The 19,776-nt window shown below is 49.3% G+C and overlaps 1 protein-coding gene across 1 annotated transcript in view; it reads left to right on the top strand.

Moving 5' to 3' along the window:
* The first annotated feature begins 2,926 nt into the window (after nucleotides 1-2,926).
* LOC150046301 (BOS complex subunit NOMO1) overlaps nucleotides 2,927-19,776 on the top strand; it is a 37,906-nt gene continuing 21,056 nt past the window's right edge. Inside the window, exons 1-11 of the mRNA XM_090358115.1 lie at nucleotides 2,927-3,212; nucleotides 7,392-7,481; nucleotides 8,104-8,149; nucleotides 8,951-9,051; nucleotides 10,337-10,443; nucleotides 12,509-12,581; nucleotides 13,646-13,798; nucleotides 15,019-15,156; nucleotides 16,218-16,307; nucleotides 17,319-17,424; nucleotides 17,582-17,732. Of these exons, the coding sequence (XP_090214241.1) occupies nucleotides 3,039-3,212; nucleotides 7,392-7,481; nucleotides 8,104-8,149; nucleotides 8,951-9,051; nucleotides 10,337-10,443; nucleotides 12,509-12,581; nucleotides 13,646-13,798; nucleotides 15,019-15,156; nucleotides 16,218-16,307; nucleotides 17,319-17,424; nucleotides 17,582-17,732 (1,229 nt within the window). The 5' untranslated portion in view covers nucleotides 2,927-3,038. The remainder of the gene's footprint in view (nucleotides 3,213-7,391; nucleotides 7,482-8,103; nucleotides 8,150-8,950; nucleotides 9,052-10,336; nucleotides 10,444-12,508; nucleotides 12,582-13,645; nucleotides 13,799-15,018; nucleotides 15,157-16,217; nucleotides 16,308-17,318; nucleotides 17,425-17,581; nucleotides 17,733-19,776) is intronic.

The following is a 19,776-nucleotide window of genomic DNA, read 5'->3' as shown; positions in this document are numbered from 1 at the left end:
AACCTTCCAGCAAATGCTAAGGGTGGACACCCAGGAAGGAAGCAGATGCTCAGAGCCAGTGCCAGTGCATCATAGCCAGCACTCCAAGGCAGCTCTCGCCTGTCAGCCCAGCCACTTAGAGGCTAAGAGCTGAGGATCATGTTTCCAAGCCAGGGGGTAGGGACAGGAAAGCCCCTGAGACTCTTATCTCCAATGAACTACCAAAAAAGCCAGAGTGGAGTAGTGGCTCAAGTGGTAGAGCATTAGTCTTCAACCAAAAAGCTCATGGACGGTGCCCAGGCCCTGAGTTCAAGTATGGACAGACAGGCACACACACACACACACACACACACACACACACACACACACACACACACAGACTGCACTGCAGAAATCTGTTCATGTGGAAAGATGACTTCTAAGTACATGAAGGAAAAGATTCTAATATGGAGGGGCTGGGAGTTTGGCCTCATGGTAGAGTGTTTGCCTGGATTTGATTCCTTGGTAACACATACATAGAAAAAGCTGGAAGTGGTGCTGTGGCTTAAGTGGTAGAGCTCTAGCTTTGTGAAAGCCCAAGGACAGTGAGTTCAACCCCCAGGGCTGGCAAAAAAACAAAACAAAAAGATTATAGTATAGAACAGGACATGTTATCTAAAAGAAAAATAATGCACTTAGGACTTGGGATCCATGGCTCAAGGATAGAACGCCAGCCCAGCAAGCCAGAGGCCCTGAGTCCCAGTCACAGTAGGGGATAAAGGGGGGGAGAGGGGTTGGGTGTCATGCCTAAACCTAAGCTGCAGATGCCTTCCTTTTGGGGATCTCATTCCCTTCCCTTCCCTCTGCCTCACCTCCTGTAGGACATCCGTATAAGGGGAGGGTTTCCCCAGCCTTGTTTACCCCTTTCTTCTTCTTTTTTTTTTTCTTTTGGAAAGTTCTGGGGATTGAACTCAAGACCTTAGTCCTCCCTGGGCTTGCTTGCTCATGGCTGTAATTCTACCACTTGAGCCATGTCTCTAGCCCAACATCTTGTAGGTACATTGAAAGACTCCATCTCCAGTCAACTCCCAGAAGTTCCTTTCTCCAGCTAGCTTTGAATCTCAAGTGCTTCAGGTCTCAGCCTTCTGAGTTGCCACTGCCCAATCCTCCCCTTCCTTTCTGAGTCTCCCCATTTCTGCTATGCAGTCTGGGCAGTACTCCTTCATTGTTCTTGCCAAGTGTTTGGGAGAAGCTGGGTCCCAAAGAACCCAGGGTTCTTTTGTTGGGACTCAAACTCACTCTCTGTGCTTTTGCTCATTGGGTCGGTGCTCTACTACCTGAGTCATACCTCCACTCCCTCCAGGATTCTCAAAGGAATCCTGAATGGGTCAGGTCTATTATTAACACTGGCAACTGATGCATGCAGGCTGAAAGAAATCAGGGAGACACACCAGAGATTGTCTCCCTGCCAGCCGACCTTCCCCCAGCCCAGACTTATCGCAGCCCTGATGCTTCATTTATTGATATATTTGAAGATCAGTCTGAGGGAAGAGCCAAGAAATCAGGAGAACATGGTGTATATCCACTGGGCTGAGCCAAGAATAAAACTCCAGAGCCCCAATTCCTCTTTGTTAGTGGTCAAAGAATGCTAGGTAAGTCCATCACCCCCTCTGGGCCTCAATCTACCATTCTGTGTGATGAGAAAGTTCGGTGGGACACGGCAATTATCGTACCTAAGACTACATCCTGATGACTTCCTGTGGCACACTAGCGATTCATGTGAAGGAGGGTAGAAAGGCGCTGGGCACAGTGGCACACAGCTGTAATCTTGGCCACTTAGGAAGTAGAGATCAAGCAGGCCATGTCTTGAGGTCAGCTGGGGTAGAAAGTTCTCCAGAGAACCACCTCTCAACCAATGAGAACTGGTTGTGGGGAAGCACCTCTGTCAGGCCCCATTCTGGGGAAAGTGTAACCTAAATGATTACATTGTATTGGAAAAGTAGCCAGGGCAAAGAGATGGGGGTGGGGCTCAAGTGGTAGAGCCCCTGCCTTAGTAAATGCAAGGCCTTGAGTTCAAATTCCAGTCCTACCAAAAATAAAAACAAAGTATCTGCCTTCAGTTGTGGTTAGAAAGAATAACCGGCTCCCCAAACTATCTAAACAGTTTCTCTGAATAAGAGAGTAGTTGAGAGTCTCAACTATATTAAATAGACTTCTCTTTATATACTCAACTTATGTACTATTAGATAATGTGTATTCTATTCAGTGTAAGTATATCCCAGGTAGAAGGTGGAGCAACAAACTCATCAGGAACTCTTGTAACTGAGCATAGAGGTTCTGATAAGGTTGAGGTTTGGGCCCCGGGGCTGTGGTTCACGCCTGCAATCCTAGCTACTCAGGAGGCTGAGATCTGAGGATATCCGTTTGAAATCTGTGAGACTTTATCACCAAAAAGAAGGAAGTAGAATTGTGGCCCCAGTGGTAGAGCACTAGCCTTGAGGGAAAAAGCTCAGGGCTCAAGTTCCAAGACAGACAAAAAAAAAATAGAAGGTTTGGGTAACTCATTATAATTCTTAGCTGTATACTTCTGTCCATGTGGTAGATTGTAATGGAAAGAGCTTTCTCACTTTACTGCTTGGAAATGGTATATTAAAAAGTGCCATAGTAAAAGCCCTTGGTTTTGTTTTTAAGGAGCAACACGAAAGAACGGCAAGGATCGGTTCAGAAAGGGACAGGCGGGAGCCCACCTGCTCCCAGGCTCCAGCTGTGGGGTTGAACCTATGAAGTGCAATTCAGCTTCAGAGGTAGTGAGCACACCCGGCCAGCAGATGCGTAGAGTCCTCCCTGCCCCTAGGGGGCGCTGGCGGCATCTTGGGCTTCTTATAGAGCCTGCGAGGTAGCGCTCTTTTCTGAAGGGGCGTGGTTTCCGTGGGGCGCCTGCGCAGAGCAGACAGGGGGCGGGGTCTGGGCTGTCACCCGGCGCCGAGAGGGAAGGAGCCCGGCAGCGTGCGGTGTGAGGGGCGGGACCGGGCGGCTTGTGGAGGTTCCGCGGCTGAAGGGAGGCTGGGCCAGGCTGGGCCATGCGGTTGAGCCGGGGTGCGGGGCCGCCGGGCCCCCGGGGGGTCACTGCCACCACACTGCTGCTCTTGCTGCTGCTCAGCGGCGCGGGGCCGGCGCGGGGCTCCGAGGACATCGTGGTGGGTTGCGGGGGCTTCGTCAAGTCGGACGTGGAGATCAACTACTCGCTCATCGAGGTGAGGGCTGCGCCGCGGCCCGGCCCGCCGCGGGCCCTGGCCTCATCCCCGGCCCATTCCGGCCCTTCCAGGTGCCCCGGGGGTCAGCTGCCAGTGCGACTGCCAGACTCCCCGGCTCCCGAGCGTCCAGACCCCGGGCCGACTCCCCGAGTCTCCAAACCTCAGGCTACCCCCCCGGCTCCCCAGACCTCAGGCCAGACCCCCGGCTCCCCAAACCTCAGGCTATCCCCCGGCTCCCCAAACCTCAGGCCAGACCCCCGGCTCCCCAAACCTCAGGCCAGACCCCCGGCTCCCCAAACCTCAGGCTATCCCCCGGCTCCCCAAACCTCAGGCCAGACCCCCGGCTCCCCAAACCTCAGGCCAGATCCCCCGAGCCTCCAAACCCCAGGCCTGACCTCCCGAGTCTCCAAACCCTGGGCTGACCCCCCGAGTCTCCAAACCCTGGGCTGACCCCCCCGAGTCTCCAAACCCTGGGCTGACCCCCGAGTCTCCAAACCCCAGGCCTGACCCCCTAGTCTCCAAACCTCAGGCCGAACCCCGGCTCCCCAAACCTCAGGCCAGATCCCCCGATTCTCCAAACCCCAGGCCGACCCCCCGGCTCCCCAAACCTCAGGCCAGATCCCCTGAGTCTCCAAACCCCAGGCCGACCCCCCCGGCTCCCCAAACCTCAGGCCAGATCCCCCGATTCTCCAAACCCCAGGCCGACTCCGGATTGCCCAGCACCCCGCTAGACCCCCGCAAGTCTCCAAACCTCAGGCCGATCCCCTGAGTCCACAAACCCCGGGCCCCCATCCCTCAGACCCAGGACCCCCTTCCTTCTTCCAAATGAGCTTCTCCCCTCACCTATGCTGTAGAGTTTGGAAACCACGCATCCGACCGCCCCCCCCCCCCCCCACATTCCAGAGACCCGGACTCCACAATTGGCCTCGGGGACCTCCGAGGCTGGCTATTTACTTCCCTCTTCCTCTCACAAAAGCGGAGAGTTTCCAGCTGCCCCGCACGTAGGCCTGGGAAGTCATTGTAAATGACACTGGAGATGCCAGTGGGATGGCTCTATTAAAGGATGGCCAGCCCAGGGAGACGGTGACCCAGAAAACCTGAGAAGAGACTGGACTGAGGGGGGGGGTGTTGAGGGAGGTAGGACGGAGGGGCAGAGCTCTCCTTGGCAGACTCAATGGGAGACCACCCCCCTCAGGCGGACCTCATTTTCAGAGGGGACTGGAATGGTTTGTAGGAAGGGAAGAGGCCAAGGAAAAGTGTCCAGGTGTTTGAGAGAGGGTGGAAGAGCCAGGACACACTTTTAAGAGAAGTCTGGGGAAAGGGACCCCAAAGGATGAAGGCACCTTTGAATTGTCCCCCGTGTTGGTGTTGTCCATGAACTATTAAACCAGGTGGCTCAGCCGGGCACCTTTGCTGAGGGGTCTGTTCCACACCCCTCTATTGGTTCCATCTGGTTTTGCTCCGAGTGTAGTTTTTGTTATTAACATACATTAGTTGTACAAGAGGGATGGATGGGTTGATATCTCAGTCAACCTCACCCCCCTCAAATTTAAGGCATGTGTGTGTGTCCGTCTGTGTGTCTGTCCATTCATCCATCCTGGGGCTTGAACTCAGGGCTTTGGCACTGTCCCTGAACTTCTTTTGCTCAAGGGTAGCACTCTACCACTTGTGCCACAGCTCCATGTTCCAGTTTTCCTTTTTGGTGGTTAATTGGAAATAAATCTCAGCCTCCTAAGGAGCTTGGATTACAGGCGTGTGCCACTGGTGCTTGGCCAAGTTTTAAGTTTTTGTATCCATGGGATGGTGCTGAGGAGAAGCAGCAAACTCAACGCCATGGTTTCCTGAAGAGAGCTGCTTGTCATCTTCAGGCCCTTCTGCCCTCCACCCCTCTACCTGTTCAAGGCCTTGTAAAGGCTGCTTAGAAAATGCTTTGGCAGCTTGTGCCTGGGGCTTTGGGAAAAGGGGCAAAGCAGTCCAGAGATAGCCTCCCCCACCTCCACCCCCCTGTTGACATGGTGGCCTTGGAAAACCCGGAGCAGGTTTTTATGACCTGTGATGAGCTATGTTTCTGGCCACCTAAGGAGCTGCCTGTGCAGATGGCTGCAGACCTTATTGTTTCATAGTTTCTGATTATGAAATCAGACTTTACATATTTTTTTTTTTGGCCAGTTTTGAGGCTTGAACTCAGGGCCTGGACACTGTCCCTGAGCTTCTTTTGCTTAAAACTAGCACTCTACCACTTAAGCCACTGTATGTGGTACTGAGGAATCGAACCCAGGGCTTCATGCATGCTAGGCAAGCACTCTACCACTAGGCCACATTCCCAGCCCATGTGTGTAATCTTGATATAGACTTACGTTGCCATCCTGTGTCTTAACTTGTACTTTATGAAATATGTTAAAAAATCAGAATACTTCACAGACCCTTCCCTTCCTTTCCCTTCCCTTTTCCTTCTCTCCTTCCTTCCTTCCTTCCTTCCTTCCTTCCTTCCTTCCTTCCTTCCTTCTGAAGTTTGAACTCAGGGCTTTGTGATTGCTAGGCAAGAACTCTAAACACTTGGTGAATAGACACAGACCTCTTCAATCTCTTTTTATTTCTGCCCAGGGCTAGCCTTCTACTTGTGGTCTGCTTAGCTGGGCTGACAGGTGCATGTCATATGTTGAGATGGACTCCCCATACCTTTTGGTTGGCCTTGAACTGAAATCTTTCCAATCTCTGATTCTGGAATAACTGGAATTACAGGCATAAGCTACTGTGCCTGACCTCACAGTCATTTCTTGAATATGGTTTTTGTGTTCCAGTTCAACTAATAACTCTTTCCAGTCTTCTTCTGGATTTTTTTTTTTTTTGGCACCTGATTCATTCAGTAACCCACTATTTACCTAGTGTTGGTATATCTTCAATCCTTTTCCCAGCTGGAAGTAGAGTAGTACAATGAGACTAGAATCGCTGCCCACAGGAAATTGACATTCGACTCTGTATTTGTTGAAAGGAATAATCTTACTGTCTGTGAATACTTTTACCATCAGGAGATCTCACATTAAAAACTAGAGATTTCTCAGGATAACTCACTGATTCTGAGCCTGCAGAGTGTAACTTGGGGCATTAGAGCCATTTGGATATTTATGGCAAAATTATCGATACAAGCTGACAGGCCAAGGGCAGCCAACAAGAAGCACAGGAGAAGCACACGTCTGTTTGGCTGTGCACCAAGTGATTTCTTTAGCTGTGGCTTCCCTGTAGGCCAGGCTCCATGGAGTGATAGCCGTGGTCACCACCCACAAAGATTATTCCACACTATTCTTTTCTATGCTGGTGTAAGTTTGTCGCTTTGTCCATTTCATAGATGGTGAGATTCAACTCTTATTCCTGTGTCTCGGTCACATCTCAGAGACCCTCAGACCCAGCCATGTTGCTTTGACAGTCACAGCGACTAAGGGGCAGCTGTTACGCTGGTGTGTAGGATTAAGGAATTTGCTTAGCATTCGTCTGTGCCCTACAGCCTGTGGCATGGTTTATTTTTCTTCTGGAAGACACTGACTGCTTTCGTTTTGAGCCCATCCCTGCCTCAGAGGCTATGTATGTGAAGTGATGTGAAGCTCTTGTACCACTGAGGGGGGGAGGGACCTACTTCTTCTACAAAGAAACTGAACCTGAAATGATCTGTGTGTGTGGGGGGGGGTAAGTGAGGGGTACCAGCATGTGGAAGGCCAGATATTGTATTTATCATGTGGGCAGATTGTGTCTCAAATGCTCAGGACAAAGAGTTGACAGAGTGCCCACCCTCAGATGTCAGTGAAGAGGAAATTGAGTTTCTAGGCAAATGCTCCCTCAAGCATATGAAATCACTGGGGACAAATAATGCAGACCCCCCCCCAACCCTGACCCCGACTTTCTGGTTGAGAATATGAGGCAGGGCGCGAACTTGAGCACCTTATAAACAGTGCTGTGTGCAAATTGGTCTTCAATCCAGAAATGTTAATGAATGAAAGAGGTGATCACCAAGGCAAGCAGCAAAGCAAGTAAGGGCTTTAGGCAGGGGTAGGCTTGAGATGCCTTTCAGTGCCAGTGTTTGGGGTTGGCTGTGTAAGCCCAGCGGGAGCACCACAGGGCAATGGAATGCACTTAGTTCCTGTGGGTGTGTTATCTCAATTTCTGTTTCCTTTCTTCCCTTTCCAGATAAAGTTGTATACCAAACATGGGACTTTGAAATACCAGACAGACTGCGCCCCTAACAACGGCTATTTTATGATCCCCTTGTATGATAAGGTGAGAGGAGCAGACTCCTTAGTCCCACAGCAGCAGGGGAGAGAGAATCACGTGGCCTTCCCCACACCAGGAAATGCAACTTCTCAGCCCTCCTCCCCTTGCCCTTCCCATTTCTCTCATTCCTCCCTCCATTTCTTTCTTTTTTTATAATTAATTCATTAATTTCTTTGGAGCTTGAACTCAGGTTCTTGAGCTCCTGGCTTTTTTTTTCCCCCTCACAGGTGATGCTCTACCACCTAAGCCATGCCTCCAGTTTGACTTTCTTGCTAGTTAATTGGAGATGAGTCTCCCTAGGACTTTTTTTTTTTGCCTAGATTGTCTTTAAACTTTGATCCTCAGATCTCATTGTTCCAAGTAGCTGGGCTTATAGATACAAGCCATTACATCAGACCAGTAGAATTCACAAGTGGGCTTCAGTGCAACCTCTTCTAATGCTGGATGGAAATTGGTGGTGGCAGGTGTCAGCACCTGGCTGGATTTCAGTGACTACCAGGTTCCGAGCAGCTCTTCTGCATAGAATTTTATATTCAGGAATAAGTTTTAGGTTAGATGATGGCACTGTATTGAATTACTCAGGTCCATCAGCTCCTGCTCCTCTGAGTTTCTTTCTTTTCCCTTTCAGGGGGATTTCATTCTAAAGATCGAGCCTCCCCTGGGGTGGAGTTTTGGTAAGTTGGCTTAATAGCCAGATGCAGTTGGTAAAGGGCCACATTTTGTGCTGAATGTTGATGTGGACTGGCAGTGTATTGGGACTGCTGACATGCTCAGGATTCATTTCTGGTGTGACTTGAGTTTGAATTTACTTAGCTCTCCCATCGGCTCCCTGTCATCTTTCCTAAAGTAAGTGCTGTGCCTCTGTTATAAGGCCAAACAGCCCAGGACCTGAGTTTTCCTGTCCCAGGGGTTGTTGTGGGTTTTGGAGACAGGATCTCCCTATATATCCCACACTGGCCTTGAATTCTTAATCTTTCCGCCTCAACCTCACAGGTGCTGGGATTACAGGTATATACCACTACTCCTTGAAAGCCTTTTGTTGTTGTTTTGTTTTTGTGTTGGTTCTGGGGTTTGAACTCTACACTGTCCCTAAGCTTTTGTGCTTAGGGGTAGATGCTTGATTATTTGGAAGATAGTTTTCGTGGGCTTTTCTGCCCTGGCTGACTTTGAACCATGGTTGTAAAATCTCAGCCTCCTAAGTAGCTAGGACGACAGGCATGAGCTCACAGTACCCAGTAAAACTACTTTTTAGGCTGTCTGTGTGCTGCACTGGCCTCCTCAAGGGCAGGGCACCAGTGGCAGGGGGTTGGGGGAACTTTCCTTATACTTGTGGAGTTTGAATCATGAGAATGTGTGAGGTATTTGAGCATAATTGAAGGAGCCTAGTACGAACGGTGGCTGAATCTCGCTTTGCCCCTGTCTTCGGGCCGACTTGCCCCTCACCCTGCCCCTCTTGTCCCTTCCTCTTTCCACAGAGCCCACGAGTGTGGAGTTGTATGTGGATGGGGTGAGCGACATCTGCACCAAGGGTGGCGACATCAACTTCGTGTTCACCGGCTTTTCTGTGAATGGAAAGGTTTGTCTGCTGGTCTCCGCTCCTCCCATGGCCACTCTGTGACGGACACTACGTCTCCTCCCCAATGGGGCACCTCTGGCTTATGCCTGTAATCCTGGCTACTCAGGAGGCAGAGATTTGAGGATTTTACTTCAAAGCCAGTATAGGAGGAAAGTCTGGGAGACTCATATCTCCAGTTAATTACTCAAAAACTGCAAGTGGATATGTAGCTCAAAGTGGTAGAGGATAGCCTTGAGTGAAATCGCTCTGGGACAGTGCCTGGGCTCTGAGTTCAAGCCCTGTGACCAACAGAAAAAAAGTCTTTTCAAATTTGGAAAAGCAGGGTATTTGGACCCAGAGACCACAGACAAATGTGTGTGTGTGTGGGGGGGGTCTATGGGCTCTCCATTGTGTTGTGTAGAATTGATATTTTAGGAGTCAGATTTGGGGTGCTGGCTGTCCAGGAGCCTGAGATGTAGCAGGGATGTAGAATAGGGAGTGCTCTCAGAACTAGTGTACTCCCCCCTGCCCACTGTAGGGCCCAAAGTGGGAGCTTCTCCCTCCATTTAGAGAAGGTTCAGAGGGCAGCTAAGCTCTCTCAGGGGGTCCTTGTGTACCCAGGAAGAGTGAATTTGGGGTGCTGCTCCATGCAAACTCCTGTTCTTGGCTAAGGTTCTCAGCAAAACATTTCTTTTTCTTTTCTTTCCTTTTTTTTTTTTGTTGATTGTGAGACTTGAACTCAGGGCCTAGGCACTGAGCCTCTTTGTGCTCAAGGCTAGTGCTCTATTACTTGAGCCACAGCACCACTTTTTGAGTGGTTAATTGGGGAGTCTCACAGGGACTTTTTGCCCAGTCTGGCTTCAAACTGCAGTCTTCAGATCTCAGCCTTTTGAGTAGCTAGGATTATAGGGGTGAGCCACCAGTGCCTGGCTCAGTGTTGAGAGGTACAGGGCCCTGTCTGTCACAGTCTCCATGGTGGGTTTCTGCCCCTTTATGCTAGCTGTGAAGCCCCCAGCCCCTGCTCTGGGCATGGATTTGGTGGGAACTTGGATAATTCTTCCTATGGTTTGTGAAATATTGTGGTACCTTAAAGTGGTGGTGTCTTACAGTCAGCAGTGATTTTACTGCCTCTTTCCTCTCCCACTCAGAAAAGGTTCAGGGTTTTCTGTCACCTTTTCAAAGGAGTCCTGGGCCTAGACAAGGTTCTAGGATCCACATGGGGGATGGCAGGAGTGGGACATTAGGAGGGGGGAGATTTCTGCCTTGATGACCTAACCTCCTCCTCATCACTTTCTTCTCTGTGCAGGTCCTCAGCAGAGGGCAGCCCCTGGGCCCTGCAGGGGTTCAGGTGTCCCTGAGGGGCACGGGCACCGAGGGGAAGATCCAGTCCACTGTCACGCAGCCTGGTGGAAAGTGAGTGTGTGTGTGTGTGTGTGTGTGTGTGTGTGTGTGTGTGTGTGTGTGTGTGTATGTGAGGTGATGCAGAGTCTAGCTTTGAAGATGGAGCCAGGCTGGGCTGGGGTGGGTAAGGGACATTTTGGATTTGGGGAACCTGCCTCCAGACACTGATCTGATCTTTTGCAGCAAGTTCATGGGGCCTTCCAGTGCCCCAAGTTCCTCCTCTGGAGATGGGCTGATTAAATATGACTTCTGACCCATGAAAGACCTGCTGTAGGCTGAGCACTAGACCTTCATTTAGCTGAGAGAGGGCTGGCTCGGGGGCTTTAGGGCTCTGGGGCCTTGTGCCCACGCAGGTTTAAATCTGGGCTCCCTGGTTTTCTGTTTGAGCCTCACTTTTCTCTTCTATAAATAAGAGAGCATGTCTCTCACCTCTAAGATTGCTGGGAAGATGGAGTTGGTGTCATTTCATGAGTACATGTTTAATAAATGTTTGCTCAACATAGGTTAGCTTGTTATGATTCTAAAATACCCTTTTATCACCATTACCATCAAAATCGTTTTGTCAGAACTGATGATTACTTAATTAACCTTGCTGAGTAGAAACTGAAACACTTATTTAGTGGATCTAAGTAAGTGGAGCTGTAAATGTTAAAAGATGTGCCAGTATTAATACCAGACTACTGGTAACTACAGAGTTTGAAAACATTCAAATCATTACTAACTCCTTCAATACACTGAACTAATGAAATGGAGTTTGTAATGAGTTTGTCTTAAGTTATCCAATTTAAAATGATTATGGTTGAAATTAGTTTTTATTTTTTAGTAATATCTCATTATATCTATTGAAGCCTCTTAATCTTTAGGAGGAAGAAGGATCTGTGACTTTTTTTTCCCCTCTAGTACAGATTCCAAAATACTATGGAGGTTTTCAGATTTGGGGTATTTTCATACATAGTATATGATAGTTTCTCATTGCTCACAAAATATCTGGTGTGAACAATTTAAGGGAGGATTTTTGTGAATCACAATTTCAGTCAGTGGTCTCTTGGCTCCATTGCTTTTGGGCTGGAAATGAGGCAGAGATACAAGGGAGGAGGTTTTAGGGGAGCCCTGAGCTGCTTACCTGTTGGCAGCCAGGGAGCAGAGAGGAAGAGGCTGGGGACAAGATACACATTCCCTTCAAGTCCCTTCCCCACTGACCCACTTCCTGCTGTCAGGGCCCACTTTCCCCAGTTTTCATCATCTTCCTGTGGTCCATTTGTGAATCCATCAGTGGATTAGTCCATTCATGAAGTCAGAGCCTGCAGGACAGTTATGTCCCCAAACCCCACCTCTGAGCATCCATTGGGAACTCAGCCTTCAATAACCCCTTTGGAGAGACATTTCAGACCCAAACTACACTTGGGAGGGGACCCAGATCTAACATTTCACATATGCCTGATGCAGGAAGACTGAAGGTAATCTTCATATGATCTTTTCAGTAATTTTGTGTAAGCATGAAGCAAACTTCGTGCAAAATTTTCTTTTTGTGTCAGAACATTGTCTAAATGTTTTCGATTTGAGAGCATTTTGGATTTCAGATGGTCAGGTTAAGGATGTCCAACCTGAAGCTGGATGTGTAGCTTGAACTTTCTGAGTCTTGTCATCTGTGCTAACTGAACCCAGGACAGGGATTTGCCGTGCTGTGTTGCTATGGAAATGAAGTGATGGCTACGACTTACCCAGGCCAATAACTGATGGAATTTGCTCAGAGAACAGATCCAACTAGGATTCAAAGCTTGTCATTTGTTGTCTCTATCCTGTGTCTTGTGTCAATGACTCTTGATCTGGTCTCCTTACAACTACCCCCACTCCCCCGTCCCCAGGCCCAATGGATATTCCCTGGCTGATCTACAGCCTTGCTTCTGTGTAAGGCTCTTGAGTGCAGGGCACTGAGTAGGTGCCCAGACCTTCACGTCCATTGAGCTCCCTCACGGGAAGTTGCAAGAATTCCAACATTAATTATTTTCTTGTGCTGCCCCTATTCATCGTAAAATGAGAAATATTCTGGTCATAAGTTGTGTTTTCTGTTTCTTAGGTTTGCATTTTTTAAAGTTCTTCCTGGAGATTATGAAATCCTTGCTACTCATCCGACTTGGGCATTGAAAGAGGTGAGTGTTTGAGCTGTCTCTTAGTCACGCCCATAACGTGTGAGGCAGGGATAGATGTGGGACTTCCCATGTGGATGTGAAGAGAACTGGTGGTTTTCCAGATGTGGATGAAGAGCTCTGCTGTTTAGGAGGCAAGGCGCCCAGCTCTAGTGGAGTTCTGGTGTTGGTTTTCATGGTACATCACAGTGTTGTCTTCCTGCTATGAGAGCTGCGGCTCTTTTGATCTAAATCAACACTGGAAACACCTGGAGAGATGTGTTGTCCTCTCTGAGGCTGTGAGCGAGAACTCCAGAGAGGCAGACATCATAGAATGTTTATTTGCCATTAGTAGCAAACTGTGGGGAACCAGCTTGGGTTCTGCTAAGAAAAAGATGGGCTTGTGGATCTGTCACACAAGGTAATTCAGAAAGACATGTCTAGGACTAGCAAACACTACATGTGGGATGGCTGTAGAGGTGAGGAAGGGGCTTGGGGATACTCCCTTGGTCATGAAAAAGTGGTTGGCATGGCATGCCCATCTTTCCAGCACTTGGGAGGCTAAGGAGGGTAGGAGGCTAAGGAGGGGCATTGTGAGTTCGAGCCCAGCTTGGGCTACATACCAGATCCTATCTCAAAAACACAAAACCAATAACCTAAAGAATGATCGCAACCACACTATAGAATTGGGGCTCCCCAGCTATGATTTCTGTACCCCACAACCAGCCTTGGGTTCACCCACCTGTATACTAAAAGCATTTGTAAAGAATTCGCACATGTGGACTTGTTTTTTCCTTGTGTAAATGATGCAGTGTGACTATTTCCATGATGTTCACATTGTATCTGGTATTCTAAGTAGCATAGAGATGACTCAGGTATATGGGGATAAGAGGTTGCTTGCAGACACGGGGCCAGCTTGTGGGTTTGGATCTGGGTCCCCATGCATACAGAGGGAGGACCAGGTGTATCATTCTACTGTCTGTGTATTTCTCCTCCAGTTCCTGTTGAGCTTAAGGATGTCATGTGTTGTTGGACACTTGGCCGGGGTTTATTTTTTGGAAGCTAGCCCCCTTGCTTTGCTTTTATAGGCGAGCACCACAGTGCGGGTAACTAACTCCAATGCCAATGCGGCCGGGCCCCTCGTAGTTGCTGGGTACAATGTGTCTGGCTCCGTCCGGAGTGATGGGGAGCCCATGAAAGGAGTGAAGTTTCTTCTCTTTTCTTCTTCAGTGACCAAAGAGGTAAGCATGAGAAAGGGAAGAGCAAATCAAATTGTGTGTGTCGGGTGAGTGGGGAGATGGGAGAGCACAGGACACAGGGTCATGTTGGGAGTGCTGGCTGAGCCAGGCGCCAGTGGCTCATGCCTGTAATCCTTGCTATTTAGAAGGCTGAGATCTGGGGATCCCAGTTCAAAGCCAGCCTGGGCAGGAAAATCCATGAATTTCTTTATCTCTGATTAACCACCAGAGAACCGGAAGTGGCGCTGCTCAAAGTGAATGAGCACTAAGGAGCCTTGAGTGAAAAAATCTCAGGGACAATACCCAGACCCCAAGTTTAAACCCCACCACTGACAGAAAGAAGGAAGATAGGAAGGAAGGAAGGAAGGAAGGAAGGAAGGAAGGAAGGAAGGAAGGAAGGAAGGAAGTGGTAGCCTAAGTTGATTAACTGTGGTCTCTGATGACTCATAGAAGTTGGATGTCTATACTTGGGAGTGTAGTTTAGCTTTCTTTTCTTTTTTTGGAAGTACTGGGGTTTGGACTCAGGACCTAGTGATTGCTAAGCAGGGGAATCACATCCCCAGTCCTTTTGAAAAATTTTTATTTATTTTTATTTTTTGTTAATCATAGGGCTTGAACTTAGGGCCTGGGCTCTGTCCCTGAGCTTTTGTGCTCAAGGCTAGCACTCTACCACTTTGAACCACAGCTCCACTTCCAGTTTCCTGGTGGTTCATTGGTGATGAGAATCTGATAGCCTTTCCTGCCTGGGCTGGCTTCAAGCCATGATCCTCAGATCTTAGCCTTCTGAGTAGCTAGGATTATAGGAGTGAACCATCAGTGCCTGATTTGTTTTAATTATTTTGAGATGGGGGGTCATGTTTCTGCTTGGACTGGCTTTGAATTGTAATTATTCTGTCTCTGCCTTCTAAGTAGCTGGTGTAGTGGAATGAACCAGTCCTTAGGTTTTGGATCCAGATGCATATAAATGCCTCTTTCCAGGTGTTAGGCCTTGGGCTAGTCACTCTGCCCTTGGAGTCCCCGTCCCTTTCCTTGGAGAATAGTGACACATTGTTTTCTAACTAAAAAAACAGCCTATTTTAGCTTTCCACCTGAGCGTCTTCGGGTCTTTTCATGTTGTGTGAACACACTATAGAGTGTAGAAATACATGTACTGACTTGAAACTTGGAGAACTTGCTCTGTCCTCTGGTGTGGTAACTAGAATATTGCTTTCCCCCTGGCATAGGATGTCCTGGGCTGCAATGTGTCTCCAGTATCTGGGTTCCAGCCCCAAGACGAGAGCCTGGTCTATCTCTGCTATGCAGTCTCCAAAGAAGATGGCTCCTTCTCCTTCTATTCCCTGCCCAGCGGAGGCTACACTGTGGTGAGAAGCCGTACTGCTTTGTTTCTTTTTCTTTTTGCCAGTCATGGGGCTTGAACTCAGGGCCTGAGCACTGTCCTTGAAGTTTCTCAAGGCTAAAGCTCTACCACTTGAGCCACAGCACCACTTCTGACTTTTTCTATGTATGTGGTACTGAGGAATGGAACCCAGGTCTTCATGCATGCTAGGCCAACACTATCAGTAGGCCAAACTCCCGGCAGTTCTGCTCTGTCTCTGTTTAGGATGCTTACAACCTGGTAGAAGCCAAAGCCATGTGGGTGGTGGAAGTTTTTCTTCACTGAGACAGGATTCCTTTTCATTCACTGTTCTAGTCTGTGACCTTTGGGTTTGTAGCAAGGTATATTATCATGGTGGGAGTGGGTGTTCACCTTATACTGGCCAGAACAGAAGGCAAGAACAAAGTCTGGGCCCCAACATTCCCTTCCAGGCCACTCCCCCAGTTATACTTTCTCCTATTAGCCCCTCCCCAAGGCTCTACCCAGTGCTGGTAACGAGGCATTTAACACATAGGCCTTTGGGGAGATTTCAGAATTCAGTCACAAAGAAACAAGGTGTTTGTTTGCTATCTCTGAACACTGTTTAGCAGACATGGATGAACCTCTGTACCCTGCCATTCTGAAATCTGCCATGTTCCAAAATCCAAAATGCTCTGACAGGAAAATTCCACATCACGAATTTCATGCATAGGTTATAAAAATGTAGCATAAGGTTTCCATTGGCCAATGTCATATGTAAAATAAATGAATTTCATGTTTAGACTGGAGTCCCCTCCCCCAAATCTTTATATACATGCAGCTATTCCTGTAGTGTAAAACACTTGTGATCCTAAGTTTTCTGGACATGGTATGCCCAGCCTGCCCTTTACCTGGACACATGTTGCTCAGGGAGAGGTGCAGGAAGCAGAGGGCTTCCTCAGCCCAAATCAGCTGCAGCTACTAGCTGTAGCTAGTGTTTCTCCCAGCCCCCGGCCCCTGATCATCTGTGACTGCTTGATCACTGGTTACCATTGCCCTTCCTAATAACCAGCATGCCATTCCATCCAGGTTCCCTTCTATAGAGGAGAGAGGATCACCTTCGACGTGGCACCTTCTAGGCTTGACTTCACAGTGGAGCACGACAGCCTGAGGATTGAGGTGAGACACCTCTGCTCTGTCCCATCCTGGACTCAGGTGTAAACATGCTAAAGAAAAGGCCAGACCCAGTTGACAGTGGCTCAGGAGGCTGAGACCTGGGCAGTGTGGTTCAAAGCCAGCCTAGGGCAGGAAAGGGAAGAATGAGGCATGCAGTCCAATCAGGTTGGAGCTATCTGCTAACATGTATATTAGGGTCTGCATACAGCGAGCTTCTAACAGAAACTTTTGATGGTGTATATAGGAATGAACAAGTGGGCAAATGGCTAAGGGTATACCTCTGTAGTAGAGCAGTTGTAGAATATGTGAGGCCCTGGGTTCCATCTCTAACAACACACACACACACACACGAAGATGCAAAAGGATACACATGTTTTTGGAAGGATCAAGGCTCCTGGATGACCTAGAGCGCATCATGCTTTTTAGAACTCTCATTCAACAGTTATTGGTTGAGTGCCTGGTGTGGTATAGGTGGCTGGGGCAAAAATGGTCCCTAGAGGCAGGGAGGCAGACTCTAGAGATGGACAGGAGAGTGGAGGTCCTGGTGAGTTAGAAGAGGACTAGGATGGTGGTGTCTTGGAGGCAGCCAAGACAGGGGCGGCTGCACTGTACCTGCAGAGAGAGCTGAGGAGTGTTCCCATGGAACAGGTGACAAAGTACAGAGCCACATACTGGGTGCTACCCTGGGGTTGGCAGGTTGAGCTGGCTGCTGGAGTCTGGTAGGGCCAGGGGCAAGAGTGAGCCCTTGGCTTTGCAGGGGGGGTCATGGGGTGGGCCCCAGGGTGAGGTGGAGTGAGCAGGAGTTGGCAAGGCAGTGGTCTGGGTGTCAGGTGAGCCTGCAGGTTGTTTTGTCAGTGTTGACCATTGTCCTTGAGCTGGAAATGTGACAGAGATGACAGATACTGGCCTCAGAGCTGGGGGGAGGCAGTGAGAGCGGGTGGGTGATGTGCCAGGCAGGAGGCAGCCTTGGTGGCCCAGGCCCCTGACCACTTTCTCCCCATCTCCATTGTCTAGCCTGTGTTCCATGTCATGGGATTCTCTGTCACTGGGAGGGTCCTGAATGGACCAGAAGGAGAAGGCGTCCCGGAGGCTGTGATCACTCTGAACAACCAGATCAAAGGTGGGCACACATGTTGGCCCCTGGCCTGTTCAAGCACTGGCTTTTGGCCCATGGGGAGGAGTGAAAGGGAATGCAATCTGAGTGGCAGGCTTAGGTCTCATGGATTCCTGTGTAGGTGGGGTGCATGGTGGGTTTTCAAGCTTGTTCCCTTCTACAGTCAGAACAAAGGCCGATGGCTCTTTCCGTCTGGAGAACATAACAACAGGGACATACACCATCCACGCCCAGAAGGAGCATCTGCACTTTGAAACTGTTACCATCAAAATCGCCCCCAACACCCCTCAGCTGGCTGACATCATCGCCACAGGGTAGGTGACTCAGGGTGGGTGGGGGGCGGGCGCTCTGTGGGTACTACCTGACAGTCTGGGGCCCGCATCCATGTTGGCATCTCTGAGAACATTTAGTTGCCTTTTGTTTTTTTTTTTGTCCCCAGCTCCCCCAGCCTTGCACTCACTAGGTTACCATTTGAGCCCCACACCCAAGCCCTTTTTGCTTTAGTTAATTTTGATAGGGTCTCATATTTTTGCCCTGTCCCAGCCTTTGGACTGTAAACCTTCTGCCTGCAACCTTCTCAGTATCTGCATGGAGGACATAAGCCTATACCATTCCAAACAATAACCAGAGACCTGGTGGCTGCAGACTAGCCCTGTGGAGTGGAGGCTAGTGGAGGAAGGCCTGTCCACAGCTGGCAGGGGCGATCAGGGACACATTGGGAAGATGTGTAGGGGTCAGCCTAGGAGGAATGAAGGCTGTGTGGCTCCAGCAGGGGACAATCAGGTGATGGGACCATGTGGGTCTGTAGGACCGCTAGATGGCGCCCTCCAATAAGATGCTGGATGTCAGGAAGTCCTGGCTGGGCCACAGGTGGCTGTGGGAACTTCAGGTAGGTTAGAGCAGGGAGGACTGGAAAAACAAGTGTAGTGCTCTGGAGGGGTGGTCTGGGGAGACCCCCAGGGGCAGGGAAAGGCTAATTTAGTCCTAGAAAACATCATCCATTGATGTAGTCACCAAGGAGCCATGGAGACTGGTGTGAACTGGAGATGGGAAACAAATCACTCACAAAACATACTGGGTGCATGTAAGCCTTCCCTCCATGACTCCCAGCCTTTCTGTTCTGTTGGTGATGAGTTCATGCACTAGGCCAAGCATGCCTCCACTGAGCACAGACCCATTTTTCTTTCTTTAGTTCAAAGACCAAAAAAAAAAAGAGAGCATATTTCCATTTGCTCCGATAAGAAATATCTCCTCCTCCACACAGCTGCAGGTCACTGTCTGGGCCCCACTTACCCCTGGCTTCAATCCAGGCTCCACCCAGCAGCCAGAAAGAGCCGACTTTCAGACTGCCATGGTCCTATGACACCTCATTGACAACTCTTAAGGGTTTCCCAGGGGATCAGGAGAGAAAGCTGCCCCCCCTTCCCCCCCAGCCAGTCCCAGGGCTGGCCATCTGCTGTCCTTGTCACCTGCCTCCAGCCACTTCTACTCCCTCAGTTCCTCCTCTCCCCCGGAAGCTGTTTACTTTCTCACTGTGATCTTGCCTAGGTGATGGCAACCCAGAGGCCTTCCAGGCCACTGACTTGCTCACCTGGTCTGCTCAGAGATCTGGGCTCTTCCTGCCCCACTGACAATCAAAACCTTGCTTGCCTCTCTGTGGGGCACATGGCCTCTGCCATATCAGCCTAATGGAGAGTGGTGATTAACCCTGGGGCATTGTCCCTACTGGCACTGTCACATTGGTTGCTGCCAGTGAGCAGATGTGCCTTCCCATTTTTTTTTTTTTTTTTTTTTTGCCAGTCCTGGGCTTACGCTCAGGGCCTGAGCACTGTCCTTGGATTTTTCTCAAGGCTAGAGCTCTACCACTTGAGCCTCAGCACCACTTCTGTTTTTTTCTAAGTATGTGGTACCAAGGAATTGAACCCGGTCTTTGTGCATGCTAGGCAAGCACTTTAACCACTAGGCCAAACTCCAGCCCCCCCCCCCCATTTTTTTTTCAAATTTTTTTCCTGATCTTGGGGCTTGAACTCAGGACTTAAGCACTATCCATGAGCTTAATGGAGCTTTGGTTGCTTTCTGTGGTTCTCAATCACTAAGAAGTAGCTTCAGTTGTTAAGCTTTGCAAGTCTGTTTTCTGGTACTGAGGGTTGCAGTTAGGACCTTGTACTTGCTAGGCAGGTGCTGTCACTTGAGCCATGCCCACGCCTCCAGGCCTTCATGCTTTTCTCTTTAGTTCTGAGTTCTCAAACTCATTGGCTAGTCCCCTACCAGCTGAGCCACACTTCCAACCCCTCTTTATGCTGAAAAAAAGTTGTTGTTTTTTTTTTGCTAATATTTCGGTAAAGTCTTGTATTTTTT

Source organism: Megascapheus bottae, chromosome 25 (assembly GCF_031878675.1).
Source record: "Megascapheus bottae isolate mThoBot1 chromosome 25, mThoBot2.hap1, whole genome shotgun sequence".
In the NCBI taxonomy this organism is placed as follows: domain Eukaryota; kingdom Metazoa; phylum Chordata; class Mammalia; order Rodentia; family Geomyidae; genus Megascapheus; species Megascapheus bottae.
This window is presented reverse-complemented; position numbering and strand designations above follow the sequence as displayed.